This window comes from Balaenoptera acutorostrata, chromosome 14 (genome assembly GCF_949987535.1).
Source record: "Balaenoptera acutorostrata chromosome 14, mBalAcu1.1, whole genome shotgun sequence".
NCBI lineage: Eukaryota > Metazoa > Chordata > Mammalia > Artiodactyla > Balaenopteridae > Balaenoptera > Balaenoptera acutorostrata.
Genome location: NC_080077.1, coordinates 58,527,978 through 58,552,756, shown reverse-complemented (window position 1 = coordinate 58,552,756; position 24,779 = coordinate 58,527,978). Strand labels below are relative to the sequence as shown.

Below are 24,779 nucleotides of genomic sequence, written 5' to 3'. Positions count from 1 at the left end.
ATTATGGACGAATAAAATTCAACATGCAGAACACCTCTATGTGTACCATTGTCACTGTTAAAAGTAGGAGTAAAGTACTTTGGAAACACCTGGAAATTGTCACCCTTTGAGAATTAAAACTATGAAATCAAAACATAATGAATGAGAATGAAAAGTTGCAAAGCCACCTTAGAAGTCAGAATGCCTCCCTGGTAAGCAAGATTTGATTATATCCTGTCTGAAGATACCTGACATATCCGAAGAAAGAATATATCCATCAGAAAGAGGATAAGTGAGATATTTGAGTTCTTTAGGCAAAAACAGGAAAACACACGTGACACATCTAAAAAATGTTAATGGAAAATAGATTCTTAGTTGATTTACTACCAACAAGATCAGCCTTACTGCACTCTGGATGCAAAGTTTGAATACTGGCTTTGGAGAAAGATTTCCAGGATTTGAATCTGGCTTTGAGACTTACTAGACATGAGACTTTGAACATAATAACCCCCATATCAGTGTCTTCGTCTCATCTGCAAACTGGGGCTGACAATATTACCTCTTCGCAGAGTTCTTACAAATAAAACACAAACACAAATCTGTGTTATCTATGATTATTACATTCATTGAGCCAATCCCCTTTGTTCTGATCCCAAACTAATATTAAGTAAACTTCAGATTGCTATTTGGTTTCTCATGTAATTTGAGAATGCTGGGGCCATGCAATTCAAGTTTTACCATGCCTGTGACAGATACATTTCTCATAGATTAATAGATTCGATTTCTAGTGTTATGTGTCACTCTCACGATCTTGATTAATGTGAGTCCATTATGTTAGCAATGTGGCATGTGTTTCAGAGCAACCTAAAGGTCTTTTGAGCTAAAGTCAAAATTTAAAAATTCAACACATGTTGCCTCAGTTAAGGATGTAATTAAATTCAGTGACAATTCTTCTTTATAAGAAATTCTGGGCTTCCCTGGTGGCACAGTGGTTGAGAATCTGCCTGCCAATGCAGGGGACACAGGTTCGAGCCCTGGTCTGGGAAGATCCCACATGCCGCGGAGCGACTAGGCCCGTGAGCCACAATTGCTGAGCCTGCGCGTCTGGAGCCTGTGCCCCGCAACAAGAGAGGCCACGATAGTGAGAGGCCCGCGCACCGCGATGAGGAGTGGCCCCCGCTCGCCACAACTGGAGAAAGCCCTCGCATAGAGACAAAGACCCAACACAGCCAAAAACATAATTTAAAAAATAAATAAATAAATAAATAAATAAATAAGTCAGGAGCTCTAAAAAAACCCCAAAAACATTGACTTGTATCTATGGAATGAAACTTCTAACATTAAAAATGATGAAATATATATATATATAAAAAAAAAAAGAAATTCTGTCTTCAGAGAAATAGATAATAGAGAATGTGTACAGATACATGGTAGGACATTAGCAAAATCAAGGAAAAGGGGAGAGTGTAGAGAGAATGTCTCCTGCTGTTCTCTCATTCATGCTGATAGAGGCTAAAACACAAGACAACTTCCTTTCCACTAATACCCTTGACTATTTCAATGTCCCCTAGTATATCACCCACAAATTCATCCTTGGGTACATAATCAAAGTGATCTTTTAACAGCAAAATTTGTTCGTGTCATTTGCCTTAATTTATTCAGTGATGCCATAGTGGGCAGGGGAGGCACACCTAACTTCCCACGTCCCCAGCTTCCTCACCCTTAGGGGTGGAGCCAAGGCTAATGTTCATACATTAGGGTTAAGTCAGTGCCCCTGGCTACAGTTGATTGGATCAAGGGTTAACACAGCTGGGCCAATTAGATCCTCTCTCCAGGAATTTTGAGTTGGGACCAAGAGAGATTAGTTGGTCCCTGCCAGCTGCTGAATGTATAACAAATAAACTCAGGAGTGAATTTGAAGCATGGCCATGTCTCCTGTGTGAACTGTGAAGAAGAGAAAACTGGTCTTATTAGAAAGATCAGAATGAAGCAGACACATAAAAAAGAACAGAAGTGAGAGATGATGATATCTTAATAACCTTGCTCCTACTTGTTTCTGTTTCTAAGGAATGACTGAATTCCCACATTGGGGTTTCATGAAACTACCTGAATTTTTCTAATAATTCTTCATTTCTGCTTAAGCCAGCCTGATTTTTTTTTTTTTAATACTTGAAACTATGAAGTTTCTTCACTTAGAAAGTGCATTCTAATATGGTGCCCTTCATAACTGGTTCTTGCCTATTACTGGTCCAGCTTCACCTCCCACTTTGTTACAGCTTATACTCAATTTTCCAGCAGTACCCACCAAATAACTCACATGATTTTTGAACTTTCCATACTCTCATATCATCAGGTTTTCTACCTGCAGTTTCCTCTTCCTACAAGTACATCCATCCTTTTCCACCTGCCAAATGGTTACCTTTCCTTAGACATTCTATCCCGACCACTTCCATTGTACTTTACAGACTCTCACATTATTATACATAATTCATTGTAGAAAAATGATTTGCATGTCTATCGCCCCGCTATCCTATAATCTCATAGATGGCAAACATCTACTGTGTATGGTTTGGTATTTCACTTCTGCATTCCCAATTCAGATTACATAATATGTGCTGTCATGTGTTCCTGATTTATTCACATCTTTCAGCCTTTCATAAGATAAAATGTATGTTCCATGAACACTATTGCTGAAGGCATTGGTGGTTAATGGTATTCTTTTCTGGAGCAAAAAGATAAAGTAAAACCTGAGCTCTTGAAGAGTCACATTCTACTTGGCATTCTCACCAGTACACAGTAGTTTTGGTAATTATTGTTAGTCATAGGCCCACCACAGAAAATTTCTTAGGCTGTTTCATCAATGTCAGCTTTAAATCATATTTGATGTATATGGATAAAACCAGTAATAGCAGCATCCTGGGACAGAGCCAAAATAACAGCTGTGAAGGATCATTTGCTGCTTCATAACTGCACTGACCTGGACACAAGTGGGAATTAAAAAACAACAGACTACCTAATCAGCCACCTGATTAGGTCTGGAGAGCTGAAGTTGGGTTATCACAAGCTGAGAGGGCAGGTAGAGTGACAGAAGGATGGGTGTACATCTGAGCAGGATCGTCTTGAGACAAAGGAACCTGCAATGGGACCATCAGAAATGAACAATGAGGTGTGCCAGTTCCTCTGGGAGTGGGTCAGTAACATTGTCAGGACAGCAGGCAATGAAGTATCTTTGATGAAGGATGAAGAATGCTGTGACGTAAGAGGAGAACTGCACAGAACTCCTGGTTTGCCTAGGACATTCCTGGGTAATGCTTGTTTTCCTGGACTAAATACTATGGACTTACCTCTACCCCCCTTAGATTCTTTTTTTTTTTTAAATTTTATAATGGAGTATAGTTGATTAACAATGTTGTGTTAGTTTCATGTATACAGCAAAGTGATTCAGTTATACATGTACATGCATCTATTCTATTTCAAATTCTTTTCCCATTTAGATTATTACAGAATATTGAGCAGATTTCCCTGTGCTCTTAAAATGGCCCCAGTTTGATAAAAAAGATCATACAGTGACTAATTATAAGCAACCAGTGAATCAAAATATCACCAAACTGTGGTCACAGACCAAAGTACAGTCATCCTTTTTAGAGAGTTTCGAAAGCATTGCTGTGATGTGTTTTTGGGTTGCCTTTGTTTGTGTGTTTACCCAGAATCCCTTTGAGGAAATCTTCTTAGTCTTTGGCTCAGGCAAGCCTGGCTTTCTTCCCCCATAACCCCAAAATTCATCTAACTTCATCCCTCCTACTCCCACCAAATAACCCCAACCTGGGCTGGACAGAGTCCCTCGTAGGACTTTGACAGAACTTTTGAGGCAGATTTCTTTATGAGTGTGAGATTATGTTGGTCATCTGTGCCATCAAGTGAGGAAATGTCAAGAGGTAACGAAGGCAACATAGAGGAAGAGAAAACTGAGCAACAAATAAAGAATTTCTGCCTCCAACCAGGCCCGGAGTTTATTTTCAGTTATGGGAAGCAGTGAACTCCATTTCTGCTCAGCGTAGTATGAATTAGATCTGCACATACTACCAAAAGAGTTCTAAGAAATACAACTGCCTTCTCATTAAACTGTCCAGCTTTTTACTTGCCCTATCTCATTACACCAGGCATAGGCCCACATTCAGTAGCCATATGAATAGGACAAAAAAAATTAAATGATAGGATGGATCTAAGGCTGGGTTAGCCTAGGACAAAGCCACTTATCATGACTCTGGTACCACTAGTTATCACAGCACTTGTTACCTTGGCTGGAAATCAGTTGCTAATGTGCTTATTCTTTCATGAATCAGATGTAAGCAAATTTTAATAGCAGCAAAGAATGAAAATGCAACATTAATTCTATTGGCTCTCATAAACTGGACCATTCTGAATAGAAAATTGACTTCAGCACATATTGAACTTAGACCCTAAGTCTTTAGAGACCAAAGGGTTTTGACATGATCAAAAGCACTGTCAAAGCTTTGACATGATCAAAAGCACTGCTTGCTTTTTAATAACGGCATAATTGCTTTTTCTCATAGCAGTGAAAAAAGAAACAGGGAAAACATATTTTGCTATCAACTAGAAGAGTAATAGGCTGGCAGCCCCTGCTTTCCAGGGGTCAGAGATATACTACAGGTAACACAGCTCAGTTGAGTCCATTTTCTGCGGCAGGCCATTCCCAGGTAGGCGCCCTGTGGAGTGGGGTGGAGCTTGTTTCGCGGCTTGGATCCAGCCTCAAGCACATGGTAGGAGTTCTGGCATTCTCTGTCTACTTTGTCCCCATTACCCCTGTTGCATCCCCCGTTTTTTTTTGTTTTTTTTTTTAATCTCTTTAAATCCTCTGGAAGCTGTGTCAGCTCATGGAATTTATTATTATTTTTTTTTAACAGTGACAGTTTATTTACAAAAGATAGCCTTGGCAAAATACAAGGCACATATGTTTTCCCTCAACTGTTGATAACAGAATTAAAGACAGGCACGCAGTCTCATTTTTCCTCATTTTCCAAACTGATGAGAAGAAGGAACACAGTAGAATCCAGCATTGCCAGGGAGCACAAAGAAGAAATACCAGTCTCAAATAGTCGGACCTCTTAACATTGTGAAAGAAAGCATTCAGTGAAATACCCCCAAATTAATCTTACCCATATTGTTTACAAGAAGAAAATATGATAATAGCATTTGCCAACATCCAAGTTGCCCAGCAAAGCACAGTGTCAAGGAAGTAAAGTGGACATTATATGTTGCCAGTGCTCTCAAGATTCCACATGGGCCTGCTTTTCTTTCTTTTTTTTTTTTTTAACATCTTTATTGGAGTATAATTGCTTTACAATGGTGTGTTAGTTTCTGCTGTATAACAAAGTGAATCAGCTATATGTATACATATATCTCCATGTCGCCTCCCTCTTGCGCCTCCCTCCCACCCTCCCTATCCCACCCCTCTAGGTGGTCACAAAGCACTGAGCTGATCTCCCTGTGCTATGCAGCTGCTTCCCACTAGCTATCTATTTTACATTTGGTAGTGTATATATGTCCATGCCACTCTCTCACTTTGTCCCAGCTTACCCTTCCCCCTCCCCGTGTCCTCGAGTCCATTCTCTACGTCTGCATCTTTATTCCTGTCCTGCCCCTAGGTTCTTCAGAACCTTTTTTTTTTTTTTTTTTAGATTCCATATATATGTGTTAGCATATGGTATTTGTTTTTCTCTTTCTGACTGACTTCACTCTGTATGGCAGACTCTAGGTCCATCCACCTCACTACAAATAACTTCGTTTCTTTTTATGGCTGAATAATATTCCATTGTATATAGGTGCCACACCCTGAGAAAACCATAATTCAGAAGATTCATGTACCACCATGTTCATTGCAGCTTTATTTGCAATAGCCGGGACATGGAAGCAACCTAAGTGTCCATGACAGATGAATGGATAAAGCTCATGGGGTTTAAAAACAATGGGTGCCAACCTCTGTCCTCGCCTTTCAGCAATCAAAAGCAGCAATCAGGCAATTAGCACTCAGAATACACAACCCAATATTTGGAAGACAAAGTCCTTATCTCCCATCCTGGCTCCAGCACGTTGCACCAGGAACATGGCTCTAAGGCTGCTTGTCACAAGAATGGAGGTTGGGGGATTGTAGTGCATCCCCCGTTTTGAACTTGAGACTTCTGGTTATGGCTCTGAGACCCTACCTAGGAGGACTGCACATCTAGATGGACTGGTTGTCTGGAAGTACAGTGTTCCCCTCAACCTGGTCTAGAGAATCACAAGCCACTGATAATGTGTCTCATGCTTTAGAGTTCTTTATGTATTGAGTCAAGCCTAAAGACTTCAGATCTCAATGGCCACTGAGCATATTTCCTCTTAACTGCCCTCATAGTATCCAGGCCTATACTAACTAAAACTGTTCTGTATGTTCCTGGCTTCTTCATTCTCACCTTTCCATCTTAAAAGATCCAGAGCACTGACTCACCAGACCTTTGAAATAAACACCAGAGGCTATGAATTGCTACTGGCTACACCTGGATATAAAAATATGTAAGGGGAGTGCTACTTAGGAAGCTTTTACAATCCATTTGAGAGATCATAATAGCTCAATCCAGTGTATTAAAAGTAGTAAGAGTTGACAGCTTTTTATGTACATTTGAAGGTAGATTTGATAAGATTTTCTAATAAATTGGATGTGAGGTATGCTAGAAAGAAAGGATTAAAGATGACATCAAGGTTTTTGACCTAACTGGAATGATAAAGAGTTGCCCTTATCATAGGTGGGGACAATTGAAGGAGGAACACTTTTGGAGACTGAGGAGATGAAGAGCCAATTTTGGAATGCTTTGTAGTATTTACTGTACATCAAGGTAGAGATGTTACTTTATTCAGGAGTCCCCAAGATCACCCTCAGGTTTGATAATTCACTAGGACAACTCACAGAATGACCAAAAGCTGTTATACTCACTGTTACAATTTATGACAACAATTTATGACAAGGATACAGAATAAGATCAGCCAAGAGAAGAGGCACACAGGTCCACACTCAGGTTCCAGTCGTCTTCTCCCAACAACTGGATTTGTAGGCAGTACTAACTTTTCCAGGCAACAGTGAGTGACAATAGGCATGGAGTATTACCAACCAAGAAAACTCACTGGAGCCTTGGTGTCCAGAGTTGTAATTGGGGCTTGGTCATGTAGACACGGTTGACCAATTGCTTGGCTGACCTGTAGGTTGCTATCCTCTCCAGAGGTTTAGCTGATATCTCATGACCCAAAGTCCCTACCATAAATTACTTTGGTAGATATTCTGTGTGGCCCAAGGCCTCCAGATAAACAGAGTTCTCTTATTGGGGCTTAGAGATTACCTCCCAGGAGCTAAGCACACAGGCCAGACCTCTCTGTGGGTAAGGTTAATTCTTTACTATGCAACTGTCAAATAGGAAAGTTAATTTAGGAGTCTAGAGTTCAGGGAAGGGGTCGGCAAGAGATATAAATTTGGAAGTCATCAGCGTAAAGATGGAGTGTTAATTAGGTTCCTAGCAGGAAGCAGACTTCCCTTAGATACTTGAAATAAAGAGATTTTGATAGAGACCACTCACAAGATTACAGGCAGGGTTCAGGGAGCAAATAGGGCCTGTTGAGGCACACATGTCACAGCAATCTCTGAGTTCCAAGATAGTGGTTACCAGAAACTGGTAAGAAGTGTTAAAATGTTCCAAGCACAGTACTAAGTGATTTCTGTGCATTAGCTCATTTGATTTTTCCTATATGGTTTATAATTACTATTATCACATTTTTACAGATGAGAAAACTCAAGTTTAAAATATTTAAATATCTTTGTCTACAGTCATTTAGTAGAACGTTAATGATGTGGGATTCATGTCTGCCCAATGCAGACTTCCATGTCACAGTATGGTTCAGAAATTTGGCATCATGATGCAACATACAAGATTAACCTAAGAAAGGGTTTCATATATGTTTGAAAGGGTTTCAACCTTTGTCCATGACTTATCTGCTAAAGGTTATTCAGGGATTGCCAGTTAGTGATTTCCCACTTAGTCCTTCCTGGGAAGCTTCTGCTTTGTTAGATCAATGTCGTGAGCCTTTGTGGTATGGGCTTTACAAATGGGAGCCAAGCAGAAAAAACAAAAGCATCATGGCCAGATTCTCCTCGGAGGAGAAGTCAGGGCAGAGATAAATTAGATTTCCCAGGGAAACAGAAGTAGAGGAATAGTGTGTGTATGCATGTGTGCCTGAGTGTACACACACAAATACACTTGCACATGTATTATGTGTCAAAGTAAGTTTTCAGGATTTGGAGGTGTTTTAGAAGAGAAAGAATATAGAATTTTAATGAGTTGCTTCAGACAATAAATTTATACAATTTTTAAATGTTTTCATGGGACTGTAAGTGTCAGAATTACTGTTTGGATTCTACTTATTTGAATGCATCGTGATTCAGGGTTGAACCATATGGATCCTGGCTTCAACAGAGAGCATGGTGCCTAAAATGTGTTGTCTGCACTGTATTATTTTCCATTCTGAAGCATAGAAAGGCTTTGCCATCAATAAAACAATATCGTGGATAGGATTTGATGACACTAATACATAAGGAGGAGATTTTAATAGAGGGACGACCAATACATGGTGTTACCATGCCTGCCTACCCCACCACTCAGGTTCCATCCCTTATTGACCCATGTCCCTGATCACAGAACTGGTCTCAAGAATGTTCTCAACACAGTGCTCCAGGAAGCCACCAATAATCAGTTGACCCTGGCATGTGAATTGAAACTCATTTGCCACTTGGTTTCTAATGTGTCAAGCTGAAGTGTTTTTACATATTTTCAGTTTTGAATGTATTAGGCTCTGTCATTCTTGAAATATATAACAAATTTCAAAAAGAGAGAAGGAAATTGCTCTCTGTAAGGTTAGTGTTAGGATCTTAGGATTTTTCCAGGAAACCAGCCCTCTAATTTTACTTTACATAGCTTTCTCTCCCTTTTCCAAGAAGATGAAAACCACATTGGAAGTTTCCTCTCCTCTTTCTCCCTTTTTATTTTTTCTGGACCCCACTTTTCTTTTTTTTTTTTTTTAAATTTTATTTATTTATTTTATTTATGGCTGTGTTGGGTCTTCGTTTCTGTGCGAGGGCTTTCTCCAGTTGTGGCAAGCGGGGGCCACTCTTCATCGCGGTGCGCGGGCCTCTCACCATCGCGGCCTCTCTTGTTGCAGAGCACAGGCTCCAGACGCGCAGGCTCAGTAATTGTGGCTCACGGGCCCAGCTGCTCCGCGGCATGTGGGATCTTCCCAGACCAGGGCTCGAACCCGTGTCCCCTGCATTGGCAGGCAGATTCTCAACCACTGCGCCACCAGGGAAGCCCCCCCACTTTTCTTTATTTTCTATCTTCCCTGTACTGTTGAACAAATTCACCTTGCCCCCAAGGAGAGGAGGGCTGAGAAAAATTTGGAGACAGAATTTTTTTCAGTGTCAATCTACCTCTCCTGTCAAAGCCATTTATGATTTTCTTATTATGATTAGCTCCCTTCTCTATATTTACAGCATTACTGTACATTACAAGGTCTATGACTAGTATACGTATTCTATTTAGTTTTCTTTAAAACACTCTGTAGCACAAATAAAACATTCAATAAAAATAACTCCTTGAAATGTTATACTTGACCTTTCAATGAATTGTCTTTTCTCAACTGAAAAAAAAAAAACAAAACTGATGATGATTGAATGTAGATGAGTCATTTTTAGGCAATGCATTTTGGGTGAGGGGAGTCTGGCCTGCACAAAGACCACATTATCTGAAATGATAAATAGGCCTGATTAGTAAGCCAGGTGGCAAAGCTCTAGTTTGTGTGACTGCTGAAATGGATACCTGGGTATGGGAGCAAACTTGGGACTCCCTTCCTGGGGCTGGGGGAGACTGGCCTGTGGAGAGGTGGTGTGATTGATCTTTTTAGAAGTAATTGCCAGCTGGAGTGTGCATAAATGTTCCTTCTGGATTCTCCTTAAAAGCTAAATTGATGGCAACTTCTGACAAGAGCATCTTGGACCTCTGTCGCCTGGAAGCTTAAGATAAACCTTGATTTTAGGTACTGTAAAATAACTGGAAGCAGAAAAAGCTTTAAGAAATGTACTATCAGCGATAGAATTAGAGGGAATAGAATGTTACTCATCTACCAAAGTAAAGGGGTAATTGCAATGTGGTGCTCTTCTTTATTAGAAGATTTTCAGGAACCCATCTGCTTGGATTGTTTCTTTTTTATTATCATTACATCAACTAATTACATTAGGGAAAAGGGGATACTTTAATTAAAAAACTGTTTTAAGGCGTTATAATTCTACTCTTTCATTAAATAACTTAACCAGGTGCCAAATTTGTTAAAGAAAACTATATTTCTCAAAATGGTTGTTTGGAAATTATTTGTGTTAACCATATTTTCAACAAAATAGATTTTGCCCTTTTATTTTATCTAATAGATGGGTCCTTTTATTTCTCCATTTTGACCAAAGAACCATAGAATAGGACCACATATATACTATCCCAATTATTTTGAAAGGCTTACTTTTTTCCTAAAAAGGGGACAAACTGTTTCATGTTACAAAACATGCATATTTACTTGTATATGATGGAGGGATTAGGGTAATCCTTTCTGAAATTGGCGTTTTTGGACTGTGATACATTGCAGAGGAACGCTGGGGTAGGTAGGAAGATCGATAGCCATCCACAGCGGAAAATACACAGCCAGTATTGTAATTAAAAGACATTCCTGCTGTTTAAGCCCTTTTCCCTGTGGATAAAAATCTCACCCACATATGTTAAATTACAGGGATGTCATCAAATAACTCAAGTAGGTGAGTAAACGTCCACTCTTTGGATGTCTTGAATGCATCTCCCATTTTGTCAGCCCTCCTCTTATTATTTCAAGGTGTTCTGAATAACAGAATTCAGACAGGGGTTTATATGTGTCAGACAGTGGAGAGGGCAAAGGATCTAGAATGGAAATATGGATAAAAGAGAAACAATAGCACTGGACAGAGCAGTGAAGGCTTAGAAGCCGAGAGAGGACTCCAAGCACCTGTGCAGGAGATGATGGAAAGCCAGAATTTAAAAATCATGACTCTACTTTCAGTATTCAAACACCTCTCTAGACGTCTTCTCTCTGATTGAAATGCTGAACGATTTTGATTCCAAAAACTGAATGTGAAAAGCATTATAGAAACAACTGTGGTATTAAAAAATGTAAAAGTCAAACTGTATGTCATGCAGTTAAAGACTGAATAAATACTATTATTCCAATCATTATATTTGTACATGAAATGATGTCTTGTGCATAGTAGATATGCAGTAAATATATGTTGAATGAATGAATGAATGAATAAAGACAACATTTCTCTCGAATTCTCAAGTAAGAGATGGCAGTTCCTACTAGCAACAGCTATGCGTAAAAAATTTTTAGCCCTTCAATATTATTCCTCAGGGAAGCTGGCAAACTGAAATCTGTTACATTAATGCCAGCAGGGATGTATATGTGTGAAGAGAATAAGTAAACATTTATTGTACCTGATAGCTCAGTGGACTATCCACATGAATTCTTAAGACACTTGAAAATGCTTGGCAATATTTATACTTAGGGTGAACTCTACAAATGCTGTTTGTGGATTTTATACTTCTGAAAATTTCTATTTTCGAGTCAGTTGAGCTTTTTCAATTCAGAACTGTTGGGCATAACTATATAGCTACTTTTTCTTTGGTAATGATTTAATCTCAACATTTTGATTAAAATTTTGTTGTTGTTAGGTGTTCAGTCTATATGAGTATCAAAATAACTTCCAAGAACAGATTTAGTAACCAGCACATTTAAAAAAATAACTATATTCTTTCCTTCTTAGCCCAAATAACAACAATGAAAATTGCTACTTTTTGAGAATCTAATATATGCCAGTTCCTTTTTTGGTGTTTTATATATTAATTCATAGATGGTTTTACCCTATTATAGAGAAGAGGAATATAAAACAGATCTAAGAGAGGTACAGTGTCTTGCATAAAGATCACATATCATAGATTTTTGAACTGAGATTCACATTCAACACTCAGGCTATTGCTACTCTGATAGACTAAATCCCCCAAATTTACATTTGACTCACTCAAAATCTCCTGAGGTAAGTAAGCCAAGGGTAGCTTTCTTTTCTTTATTCATCCAAGGTTGGTATTAGATCAGTCTGCATTTATATAAATAATTTAATGAGAATAAGAGAAACTTAGAACTAGGAAAAATTTAGAGATAATCCAATTTAGTAATTCTTAGGCATTTTGGTTTTGGTACCACTTTACACTCTTAATAATCACTGAGGATCTCTAAAAGCATTTATAATATGCTTATAAACATTTACCATATTAGTAATAAAATTATAACATTTAAAAATATTTATTAATTCATTTAATAATTGAAAAATACCTATATTTTCCAAAACAAAAAAAGTAATAAGAAGAGTGGCTTTGTTTTGCATTCTCATAAGTCTCTTTAATATTTGGTTTAATAGGAGGTAGTTGGATTTTTATATCTACTTCCTCGTTCAATCTGCCGTGATATCATCCATGTCTTGTAACCCCTAGAACACCCCACTGCACACGTGTGACTGAATGAAAGTAAAAAAGCCAGATAACCTCTTATTATTATTATGAAAATAATTGGACCTCAGGGACCCTCCTGAGGGGGCTGTGGACCACACTTTGAGAACTGCTGATCTAGATAAGACTCCTCCCATGACGTCACACTCTGGAAGCACTCTCTCCTCACAGATGCCCAAGCCAAAAATCTGAGAAGCCTCCCTGACTCAGCCCTTCTCCCTCACCAACCACTTATCATCTTTTCTCAAAAATCTCTAGTCCCTCCACTTCTTTCTCTCCCTACCGTCTTGACCTGAACACACACCTTACCCTTTCCCAACCTGCATTATTACAACTGTCTTCCAACTCTTCCTCCCGTTTTAGTTCTTCTCATCTGTCCTCTAGAGTGAAAATCTGAGTGATTCTTTTGAAATGCAGATTCCAAGTGAGCATTTTCTACCACCCTTAAGTTAAGGTCTTAACTCTAATGTAAAATACAAGGGCATCCTAAGTATCCCTGCCCTCTTCTCAAATTACACTTGTCAGCACTTCTTCCTTGCTTCTTAAGATTCTTTGCCCATGCTCTCTCACCTCCATGCCAGTATAAAAGCTGTTTTTTCTTCCATCCATTCCTTCCATTCTTTCTCTTTTTATTTAGGTATTAACTTAGACGTCACCTCCTTTGAGATAATTTCCCTGAACGCTCCCATTCTGAGTTAGGTGATCCTGCTATATGCTTCCTCAACCATCTGTACTTTCCCTATCAAAATAGTATTGCCATTTTTCATTTATAATTGCTTGCTTAGTAGCATTTGTCCCCCTGTGTATTTTTAGCATGGTATGGGCAGGAAATTTGTCTATTTATATATTTCATTGTCTCCTCAATGTCTAGAACAGTGCTTGACCTACAGTAAAAATTTAATAAACATTTGATGCATGGGTAAATGAATGTCTTTTTTTCTCTGTCTTATTCCTACAGTCAGTTGTATTTACAGTTTTTTAACTCACTCTTCCTAATGAAATTGGAAATTATTCTTTGAATTAATTGTTTTATTGTCTTATGCTACTAGTTAATATAAAATAGTTATTATCCTACAATATAGCTATCAAAGGGTAGCTCTCATAAGACACTTATCTGAAACCAGACCTATCTTTGGAAATTGGCCACACTCTTTGAATCTCTCACCTGGAAAGATTGTTAAAAATGTACATGCATGAGTCCTATCGCCTGAAGATTCTTATTTGGTTGTTTAGATTGTACCCAAGCTTCACAGGTTACTATCATACCTTCCAAAGTTTGGGAGCCACTGCCTTACAGCAATTATATTCAGGTTTATTTATAAAAAGTAGTTAAACAATGATACTACCCTTTAAGAATTTATTCTAATTTAGTTACAGAGTACTCCCATATGTAAAGAAATGTGTAGCCTTTTATAGATGTTTTAGAGGATTTTATAAGCCCAATGTTAAATGCTGCTACAATTAAGCAGGTGTTATAAATTCAAATATTTGTTTTCATCTTTGTACAGTTCAGTGTTAACATCTGTACTCATTATATACATAATTCCCTAGACTGAATTTTATCACGTTTAATGGGTATATTTGATATCAATTAATTACGTAATATTTATTTTACTAATAGTATTATACTGTGTAGTTTATGCAAATATTATTTGTAGGATTTTATATATCAAAATTTTAAAATAACTTACAATGAAGTAAACTTTATGGGACAATGTTTTATTTAATGAATTAATTTAATTTTTTATAATTTTATTTATTATTTTTTTGGCTGCATTGGGTCTTTGTTGCTGTGCATGGGCTTTCTCTAGTTGTGGCAAGCGGGGGCTACTCTTCGTTGTGGTGCACGAGTTTCTGCTTGCCGTGGCTTCTCTTGTTGTGGAGCACGGGCTCTAGGCATGTGGGCTTCAGTAGTTGTGGCACATGGGCTCAGTAATGGTGGCTCGCAGGCTCAGTAACTGTGGTGCATGGGCTTAATTGCTCCAAGGCATGTGGGATCTTTCGAGACCAGGTATCGAACCCGTGTCCCCTGCATTGGCAGGCGGATTCTTAATGACTGTGCCACCAGGGAAGTCCGGTGGGACGATATTTTAAAAGCAAAAGATACTAGGTATATTTATGAATTTACATATTTTTTATCTTGCATGTCTCAAGGATAAAAATACTGAAAATTAGTCATGTTAATTTTATTAACTATGCTGCAACATATTAAAGTGTATATAGCATTACATGTCTAAGAGGATCTATTATTTATTTAAAAACTGAATGAAACAAATTCCTAGAATTAGGTTTTTTCTTTAGCTCTCATATGTGATTTTAATACACAGTAGATTTTTAGTCATAGTAAGATACTTTTAATTCCTGTTTCCAAATAAAGTTATATATATACAATAAAGACAGTATGTGTGTGTATATATATATATAGAGAGAGAGAGAGAGAGAGAGAGAGAGTTCCAGATAGTTATTTACAAATATTTTCCTTTATTATTGTTTGCCATAGTAATATTTATGAAGGTAGTTTTTCAGGAAAGATAGAAGTAGAGTTTTAGAAATATAAAGATGAGATGGAAAAAGGGGTAAATAAGAAGGAAGAGGGGAGAAGGGGAAAGGAAATTGCTTAATTTTGTCCAAGCTAATAGAATTGGATGATCCTTCTTTTCTTATCATGCTCTTATATATTGGATCTTTTATATCAGTTTTTAAGGGGTTTCATTACTTAGAAAGTTTCTATAAAGGAATAAATTCATTGATATGTCTCTGTTATTTAAAAATGCATAACAGTTCTATGACCTATTGAAAATGGACCTATTAATTTGATATATTTTTGAAACATATAATCATGAGCTACTTTTCTAGGAAAATGTTTGCTTTGTTAGTAATTTCTGTAGTTATATTTATTTCTGAAGAAATACAGAATGATACAAAAAAAACAATACAAAGGAAAGTTTTATTTCTTAAAGTAATTTAATTACACTTCTGGCTATTTAGTCTTTTTATTAAGAAAAGTATATAACTCTTACATATACACCAAATTACTAGACCATTACTTGTGAACAAAAACAAGAAATAATAACCAAAGTTTGTAATAATAGAGAATAATTACATAAATTATGTCCATTAAAACTTAATTGGACAAACTAGAACAGTAATCACTAACTTACAATGACCTATAAGACATTGTCACGAAACAACTATTGATGTAAAATACAAAAAAACCCCTCTATGTATATATGTGCAAATGCATAAGAAGTATATGGAGGATAATATTTCAAGCCATCAACAGTGACAACCCACTGGGAGTAGAATTAGGATAGAGAGGGAAACTATTTTATTTTATATTCTTTTATCTATTTAAATTATTTACATTAACTTACAGTCATGTATGTCTTTCATACTTTGAGAAATAGCCTAAGAATTTGAGAAGTGATTTTAACAAAAATAACTGGGAATTGGGAGTTCTGAAGTAAGCATTTCAATGGTCACGTCATGATGTACACATGTACATGGTCAAGGAAATCAGACACTGTGGTATGTTTTGTGATTCTATGAACTACTTTGTTTTTTCTGTAACATTCTATTTTTTTTTCTTTTTCATTAAAGGTCTCATTCGCTTGCAGGAGCTCATCAAAGCTCCATCAAGATACAATCTTCGACTTAAGATCCGTCAACTACCTGCTGATACAAAGGATGCAAAACCCTTACTAAAAGAAATGAAAAGAGGCAAGGAGTTCCATGTCATCTTTGACTGTAGCCATGAAATGGCAGCAGGCATTTTGAAACAGGTAATCTTTAAATTATTTAAGTTCTTAATTTCTTTATTAAATTTGAGTTTGAAATTTTTTTTTTTTTACATCTTTATTGGAGTATAAGTGCTTTACAATGTTGTGTTAGTTTCTGCTGTATAACAAAGTGAATCAGCTATATGTATACATATATCTCCATGTCGCCTCCCTCTTGCGCCTCCCTCCCACCCTCCCTATCCCACCCCTCTAGGTGGTCACAAAGCACTGAGCTGATCTCCCTGTGCTATGCAGCTGCTTCCCACTAGCTATCTATTTTACATTTGGTAGTGTATATATGTCCATGCCACTCTCTCACTTTGTCCCAGCTTACCCTTCCCCCTCCCTGTGTCCTCAAGTCCATTCTCTATGTCAGCATCTTTATTCCTGTCCTGCCCCTAGGTTCTTCAGAACCTTTTTTTTTTTTTAGATTCCATATATATGTGTTAGCATAGGTATTTGTTTTTCTCTTTCTGACTTACTTCACTCAGTATGACAGACTCTAGGTCCATCCACCTCACTACAAATAACTCAATTTTGTTTCTTTTTATGGCTGAGTAATATTCCATTGTATATATGTGCCACATTTTTTCATCCATTCACCTGTTGATGGACTGTTAGGTTACTTCCATGTCCTGGCTATTGTAAATGGTGCTGCAGTGAACATTGTGGTACATGTATCTTCTTAAATTATGGTTTTCTCAGGGTATATGCCCAGTAGTGGGATTGCTGGGTCGTATGGTAGTTCTATTTTTAGTTTTTTAAGGAACCTCCATACTGTTCTCCATAGTGGCTGTGTCAGTTTACATTCCCACCAACAGTGCAAGAGGGTTCCCTTTTATCCACCCTCTCCAGCATTTATTGTTTGTAGACTTTTTGATGATGGCCATTCTGACTGGTGTGAGGTGATACCTCATTGTAGTTTTGATTTGCATTTCTCTAATGATTAGTGATGCTGAGTATCCTTTCATGTGTTTGTTGGCAATCTGTATATCTTCTTTGGAGAAATGTCTATTTAGGTCTTCCACCCATTTTTGGATTGGGTTGTTTGTTTTTTTGATATTAAGCTGCATGAGCTGCTTGTATATTTTGGAGATTAATCCTTTGTCAGTTGCTTCATTTGCAAATATTTTCTCCCATTCTGAGGGTTGTCTTTGTGTCTTGTTTATTTATTTATTTATTTTTTGGCCGCACTGTGTGGCATGTGGGAATCTTAGTTCCCCACCAACCGGGGATCAAACCCGTGCCCCCTGCAGTGGAAGCGAGGAGTCTTAACCACTGGACCGCCAGAGAAGTCCCCTGGTTTTTTGTTTTTTAAATCAAAGTGTTATTGTTACACTGTCGGTTTAAAAAAAAAAGTCAGAGGAGTCACCTTGATGTGATTTTCTGATAAAAAGTCTAAGTACTTTAATTAATTGTCTTAAAAGAAAAATAATATAAATATTGATGATCTTTAAAGCACATTGAAGTTCCGAGGTTACTTTCAAATGGCTAAAATGCCGTTTGTTAATGTGAATATTGATCAATGCAGTAGATATTTCTGTTTTGTGCTGAAATGAGGGAATGAACTTCAAATCAACAATTAAGCAGCTCAACCATTAAAATCAACTAGTAAGAAAAAGAGAAAAAAAAAATTGTTCTTTACCTGGCATGTACGCTGAGATGCCTTACACACTTGATCTTATTTAATCATCACCATAACCAAATGAAGTAGGGACTAGCTCCACTTTACAGACAAAGAACTGAGTCTCAGAAAGATTAAGTAGCTTGATCAATGTCCATCATTGATCAAGGAAATAGCAGAGGGATTTATATTTCTCCTAGTGATGTTAAGAAGTATTCATTCCAGAATAAAGCATTGCCTACTTAAAAAGATAATTCTAAATCAATCAAATGAAACAATTCATAACAATAAAACCTCTTACTATTACTTCAGCACTATTCAGGCCTAACAGCACACTGGAAAACAATTATTATTAGCTCATATCATATATATGAGGGGATTGATGTAAGGGGTTAAATAGCTAATACAAGGCTGTACTATGTAGTAGAGCCTGAATTTGAACACAAGTCTTTGGACTTTGTTTTTTAAGCTCTTCTATACACACTGTGACTGCAGATTAGCCACCTGTCTTGAAACCTCTCAAATGTAGGATAAAATATCTCTACTAGAGTGTTATGCAGATTCAGATGTCAAATTATATCTCATAAAATATAACTACCAACTGTAAATGTCTGTTATAACATGGTTAGTTTATTAAGCAGATGTTTATCCAGTCTTCCAATATGGATGTTGGTTTCACTACAGTAAAATATTTAATTGGATTTGGAAAATCGCTCTAGTGTTATATTTGAGTAATAAAGAATATAAGGGTGGTTGTTGTTGTTTGGTTGGGTTTTTTGGGGAACAAAATGATGCAATAAAGTAAGCACTGGAATCTAGAGTAGGGATTTGTTTTTCGTTTAATACCAAATAATTCTTGGTCACATTTAGAATACACAGACTTGGAAAGGATACCTTTCCTTTATGCCTGGAGTGAGTATGACTGTACCATTTGTCAGTGACAAATAACAGGTTTTTGGTAGGCTTTCTCTCTTGTTCTTTTTCCAACAAGTATGTAGGTGATCAGTTGTCTTGTCTCTAGAGTAACTAACTCTGACTTATTTTGCTGTTTGAAAGGTGAGAGTATCCATTACCTTTAATAATAGGATTTCCATTCTGTCTTCTAGTTGATATATCCATTATTTCATACTTGTTTTCTGATGTGTAACCTGCTATTCGCAAAATGAAAACAGAATTAAAGTAATATCTAAAATATATACAACAGTAAAATTATATAATTTTAACAAGATTAGTAGGTGAAAAATCAGAACGGAGGGGAAATGAGAATATGAAAGTTAAGTTGAAGTCAGAGTAACACTATTACACAGAATGCATGCTTTTTGATCCTGTAACACTGGCAGACCGCGTATGGTGGGATTTTTTTAAAACTTGCCTTGTCCCAGAGAGCATTTATCTCATATTTGGATCTTAGCTACTCTAGAAACCAATTCAAAAAGAAAGTAAATAGCTTCTTTTTTGTAACTGCAGCAGTACGTTTAATAGGACTCCATTTTATGATTTATGAAATTTTTTTGAGATTCCTCAACATTGGCTAATGATGACACTCCAAAGAAATGGTACAAGAGTTGAAAATCAGGCACAAATGGGCTTTCAGCTTGTCTGGCTTAATCCAAGAACAAATATTAGGAGTATCAAGAAAAAGAGATGTTTGGTTGTTCTATTTAAACTGACTGAGCTCTTACTAAATAGTGAGCAACCATGAATTTGAAGTTTTCCTGCCTGAGAGCTTTAAAAGTGAGTGAAGCCTGGGCTTGGCTAGATTTCCTCTGAGGCAAATTAAGGGCACTCATTGGCATACATGTCTTAATAGCAGAAGATTCCACCTCTTCTCAGATTTGGCAAAGAGAATCCTCTATGGCAGGGCCAGGATGTTGTGGAGTAATAAAGTCTCACAAAGACATTCTATCACAGAAAAAAATAGCAACCAAGAACTTTAAAGTCCATATCAGAGAGTGAGAAATCAAATTTTTTAGCCTGAAAAAATGTAAAAGCAGATACAAAGAAACTGCTACAGCAGCAAGAAGTAAAATAAAATAAAATGTTAAGAAATATGTATAAAGTCTACTCCTCCAATTGTTAACCTTAAGCAATGTAACATCCAGATATAACCTGAAGGATAAACTGGTTGCAAATTATATGCCTGGATAACTGCATGTGTTAATTTGTCATATGGCATTGTTAACACTACATCAGTTAAATGCTGGGAAATTCTAACAATATTTTGATTTTGGAAAAATTAATCTGTGGTATTTCTTTCCAGGAGGGGTGACATGGCACAAGCAATTTTCTTTTGGGGCCACTTTTATTTATACACAAGAAGATAATAATTTTGTTCTTTTTAATGTGGTTTGAAGTGTGCACACAGTTCATTCAAAAGTAGTAGTACCAAGACATAAATGCTATAATTAAAAGAAGGTCCAGAACAAGTTCTTTTTTAATTCCCACTGGAAATTATTAACTCACCTTTCAAGAGAGTATCCCCGTTGTTCACTTTTGTTCATGTTAGAGTACAGGTACTCCATCAAAAATAACTAAACTTTTCTACTTAGATCTAAGTTCATAGTCCATACTGACTCTTGTTTTCAGAATCAAAGACTGAAGGGAGGTCAGTGAAATGCTCACACAGTCCTCAGTTATCCCTTAAAGGTTTCTTCTCAACGTGATGAAGAAGAAACCTGTAGCTGGGGCAGAACACCATTTCCTTAACCACCTCCCACCCTTGCCTCCAAAACACAATTTCCAGGATTGGGCTGAGATTCCCAGGTTTTCGAATTATCAAGGAGGAAACAGCCCAAATTTTAGAATGTATAGATCCTAAATGGATCTATATCTTTGGGAATATAAAATATACCACTTTATAAAAGGCATAGATTATGCTCTATATCCAAGCTCCAAGAGTTAGAGACCTGGAGTTTATTTTCACTCACTGTCTCAATTCATTGGCTAATTTATTCATTCTTATTATGTCTTAGTTTCTTCACCTGTAAAATAAGTATAATAATAGGACCTACGTCATAAGATTTTTAATGAGGCCTAAATTGATTAAGATTTGCAGTGTGCTTAGAATAGTACCCAGCACTTTTTAGACATTATGTAAGTGTTATTTATAGTTATACATCTGAATCGCTGTTTCTTTCATTTATCCCTGTCTATATTTCTATGCCTGTTGAGTTGGTAAAGTAAAAAATATCGACAGGGGTAATGCTGAGCTCTCATTGAGTAGTTCTGAAGTTGGGAAACCTTTAACACATATCCATCAGGAACAATGAATACCTTCTACAAAGATAATCTTGTAAATTTTTATTTAATAAGAGAAATATTCTCTTATTTTGCTTAAGTGTAAATTTATCAGAGAGTTATTGGCTCATATAATTTTTATCCATTCAGGAAATATTATTTGGTTCCTAAAAGTTGTGCATCCAATTCAGTTGTGTGTGGGGGGTGTTCCCCACACCACAAGCAGTGCTCGGACGCCAGCTCATTGTCCTACAACCCGATTCAGTTCTGACAGCATCTATCCAGAGGTAGCATCCGATTCCGCTGGTTAAGGGCTTAGTCCTACAAGACTGTTTCCCCACCTCCCGCACTTCGGACATGAACCACAAGTCCAGGTTATCACTTGTGCTTCTGACCCACCGGCTATAGATTGGAGGTTCCTACGACCCCCTCCTTAGGTTCGATTAATTTGCTAGAACAGCTCACAGAACTCAGAGAAACATTTTACGTACTAGATTCCTGGTTTATTATGAAAGGATGTAACTCAGTAACAGCCAGATGGAAGAGATGCATAGGGCAAGATACAGGGAAAGGGCAAGGAGCTTCCACGACCCTTCTGAGTATGCCACTCTCCTCGCATCTCCACATGTTCACCAACCTGGAAGCTCTCCAGATCCTCTCCTCTTGGGTTTTTCTGGTGGCTTCAGTTCATAGGCAGGATTGATTAAATCATTGGCCATGGCGATTGAACTCAGTCTCCAGCCCCTCTTCCTTCCCAGGAGGTCGCGGGGTAGAACTGAAAGTTTCAGCCTTCCAATCATGAGATTGCTTTCCCCTGGCAACCAGCACCCACCCTCCCATCTTAGGGGATTTTCCAAAGTCACCTCATTTGACATAAACTCAGTTGTGGTTGAAAGGGGTTTGCTAAGAATAACAAGACACCCATTTCACCTTTATGGCTCTGAAGCAATTTCAGGAAGTGAAGAAAAGAAACCAAATATTATAACAAAGATGTTCCCATTGCTTTTATTGTTTGGGAAATTCTAAGAGTTTCTGGAGTTTTGTGCCAGAAATGGGATGAAGACCAAATACATATTTCTTATTATAAATTACAATATCACAGTTCCTAAGTTCCTTTCCTCTGCTCAATTCTTTGATGCTACCTTTCATTAACAAATGTTTCTCCCTTTTAAAAAAATACATTTTATATATCCCAAACTTTTTTACAAACATCTATCTTTTCTTACTGAACAGCTAATGCTATGGAAATACAAATCTTATTGTAGCTAATTGGTTAATACCTACCTATGGGTATGGAATACAAAGGATGTAGCTGGGGCAGCTACTTAGTAAACCAATTTGAGTAGTTAGTAGTTTGTGGAAGAACATCAGATGCACCTGAGAATACTTGTTTCCTACTAAGAGCTCTTCATTCAGCTCAAAAATGCATCATTTTTCAATTATCATCACCAGCTACTGTTCACTGATAAACAGCTATTTCTAAAGGATTCTGTATTTTCAGAGAGGAAATTGACACTTCTTATGACTGGAAGTTCTAATCCAAAAGTCCTTGTTTTAAGACTGATAGTCTAAAATTGGTGAGGACTGTAGAAGTGTGAAATAAAACATAGTAAATTTCAATTGTTCATTAATAAAAAATAAACTTTCCTTTATCTGTACAGTGGTGATTTACATTTGCTTCATTAATACTAAGAAAATGTCTCTAAAATGCTAAAAATAATTCCTGTTGGTATTGTACTTTGGAGCACTGTTTTCCTAACTGAGTAATACTTTAAAACAAAATAAAATGGTGTTCCTTATTATAGTATTTGTAGTGAAGACATTACAAATATAATGAACTAAGATGTGCTAATTTGAGGTTTTGTTTCAAATTTAATGCCTCTTTTAAGATGTAAAGCATAAGCCTTACAATTGCAAACATTCAATTAATAGCTTTTCTATCAAGAGAACTGGTTCAGAAATTCCTTCGTAACCACTAATCTTCTTTAACTATGGAAAAAAGATTTAGTTTGACCCAATTTTAATGTAACCTGAATCTTATAGGCTGATTCTTCATTACATCCTGCTATTTTCATCTCACTTGTCTTATTGACATAATGTATTTCATCTAATGTGTACCTTCAATATTAATATTTTAATATTTTTATTTTTTACTTCTTAGGCATTAGCTATGGGAATGATGACAGAATACTATCATTATATCTTTACCACACTGGTAAGTAATTTATTAAAACATAAAGATAATGCTCTAAATTTTCTTATAATGAATTTAAGGATGAAAAATGGGTTTTTGAGTGGGAAGAAGTAATATAATACTGGCACTTTTAAAGTTATGATTTGTTTTATTTTGATAAAACCCAAGAGGAATTATCATCATAGAGAACTAATGATTCTTGGTGGGAACCTGATGATTTTGAAATAATATCATTTCAGATATTAATTCAAAATAATGTCTTATTTTTATATTGCTTAGAGGACTTTCAGAACATAATGGATTTTAAAATTAGTTTGCTGAGAAATCAATGTTTTAGAAAAGCACAAATTCTTATGTTGTTAGCTCCATTGACTTAACCAAAATCAGGTTTATTGAAGCTGCTCCTTTAGTAGATTAAATTTTCTATTCTGTTTTTGCATATGTTAAGTTGGATTTTTTTAAGTAAATATGATTTAATTTGCAATTAGCAAATTGAATGTTACCTTTATCTTTTCTCTTTACATACCCACAACAGTTTTTTCTCAATATGCATGGAAATCTGACATTCTTTTTTTTTTTTTTATCAAACCTACTTACCCTTAGCTCTGTTTCTTTACCAATATATTATCCTAGTTTTCCTTCCACTGTGAAACAGCTATCTGTCTCTGTCACTATTTCCTGCCCATCCCCCCAATATGAGAGTATCTCCAAGTTTGGGCATGTATCTTATTTTCTTTTTTCCTCTTCAATTATTTTCTTCAGAACTGGTATGTGCTTAGAGCTTCAATTATGACCTTTGTTCAAATGAGATCTAAATGTCTATCTGTAATATTCCTGAATTGTTGTATATCACTGCATTGCAGAACGTTTCTAATCATTGTGGCGTTAAGATAATTTCAAGTTATTTAAACCTTAATGTATTGTCCTCTGAAGTGACTCATCTTCTGACTCTTCCTTCAAAACTTCCACTGTCTCTAACTCCTGTATCCCCAACAAAATGGTACTGATTTTTTCTCCATAGTGTCTGTAGTATGCATCTTCTACTTTCCCACAATGACCAGTCTAACCAATGCTCTCTTTGTTAACTCAAAAGTTTTCCAATTGATCTCCTTGCTTTTAGGAGTCTTAAAGTTACCAGATTAAATTACTAAAATTTAGTAATTGGTCTAAATTACTAACTTTTAAATCTAAATTGATCACAATAGCTTCTTGTAAAAACAACTCTTCTTCAATGAAGATGCTTCACACAGTAGGTTGTATTTTACTGGTAAATACTAAGGCTAACTCTGCTGTATATC

At 36.6% G+C, this 24,779-nt stretch overlaps 1 protein-coding gene across 7 annotated transcripts in view; it reads left to right on the top strand.

The window, feature by feature from the left end:
- The window catches only part of GRIK2 (glutamate ionotropic receptor kainate type subunit 2), a 639,626-nt gene that overhangs the window by 286,233 nt on the left and 328,614 nt on the right, over positions 1–24,779 (top strand). For all 7 annotated transcript variants that reach the window (XM_007169640.3, XM_007169639.3, XM_028163387.2 and 4 more), the window contains 2 exons: positions 16,248–16,429; positions 23,449–23,502. In XM_007169640.3, coding sequence (XP_007169702.1) covers positions 16,248–16,429; positions 23,449–23,502 — 236 coding nt within the window. The remainder of the gene's footprint in view (positions 1–16,247; positions 16,430–23,448; positions 23,503–24,779) is intronic.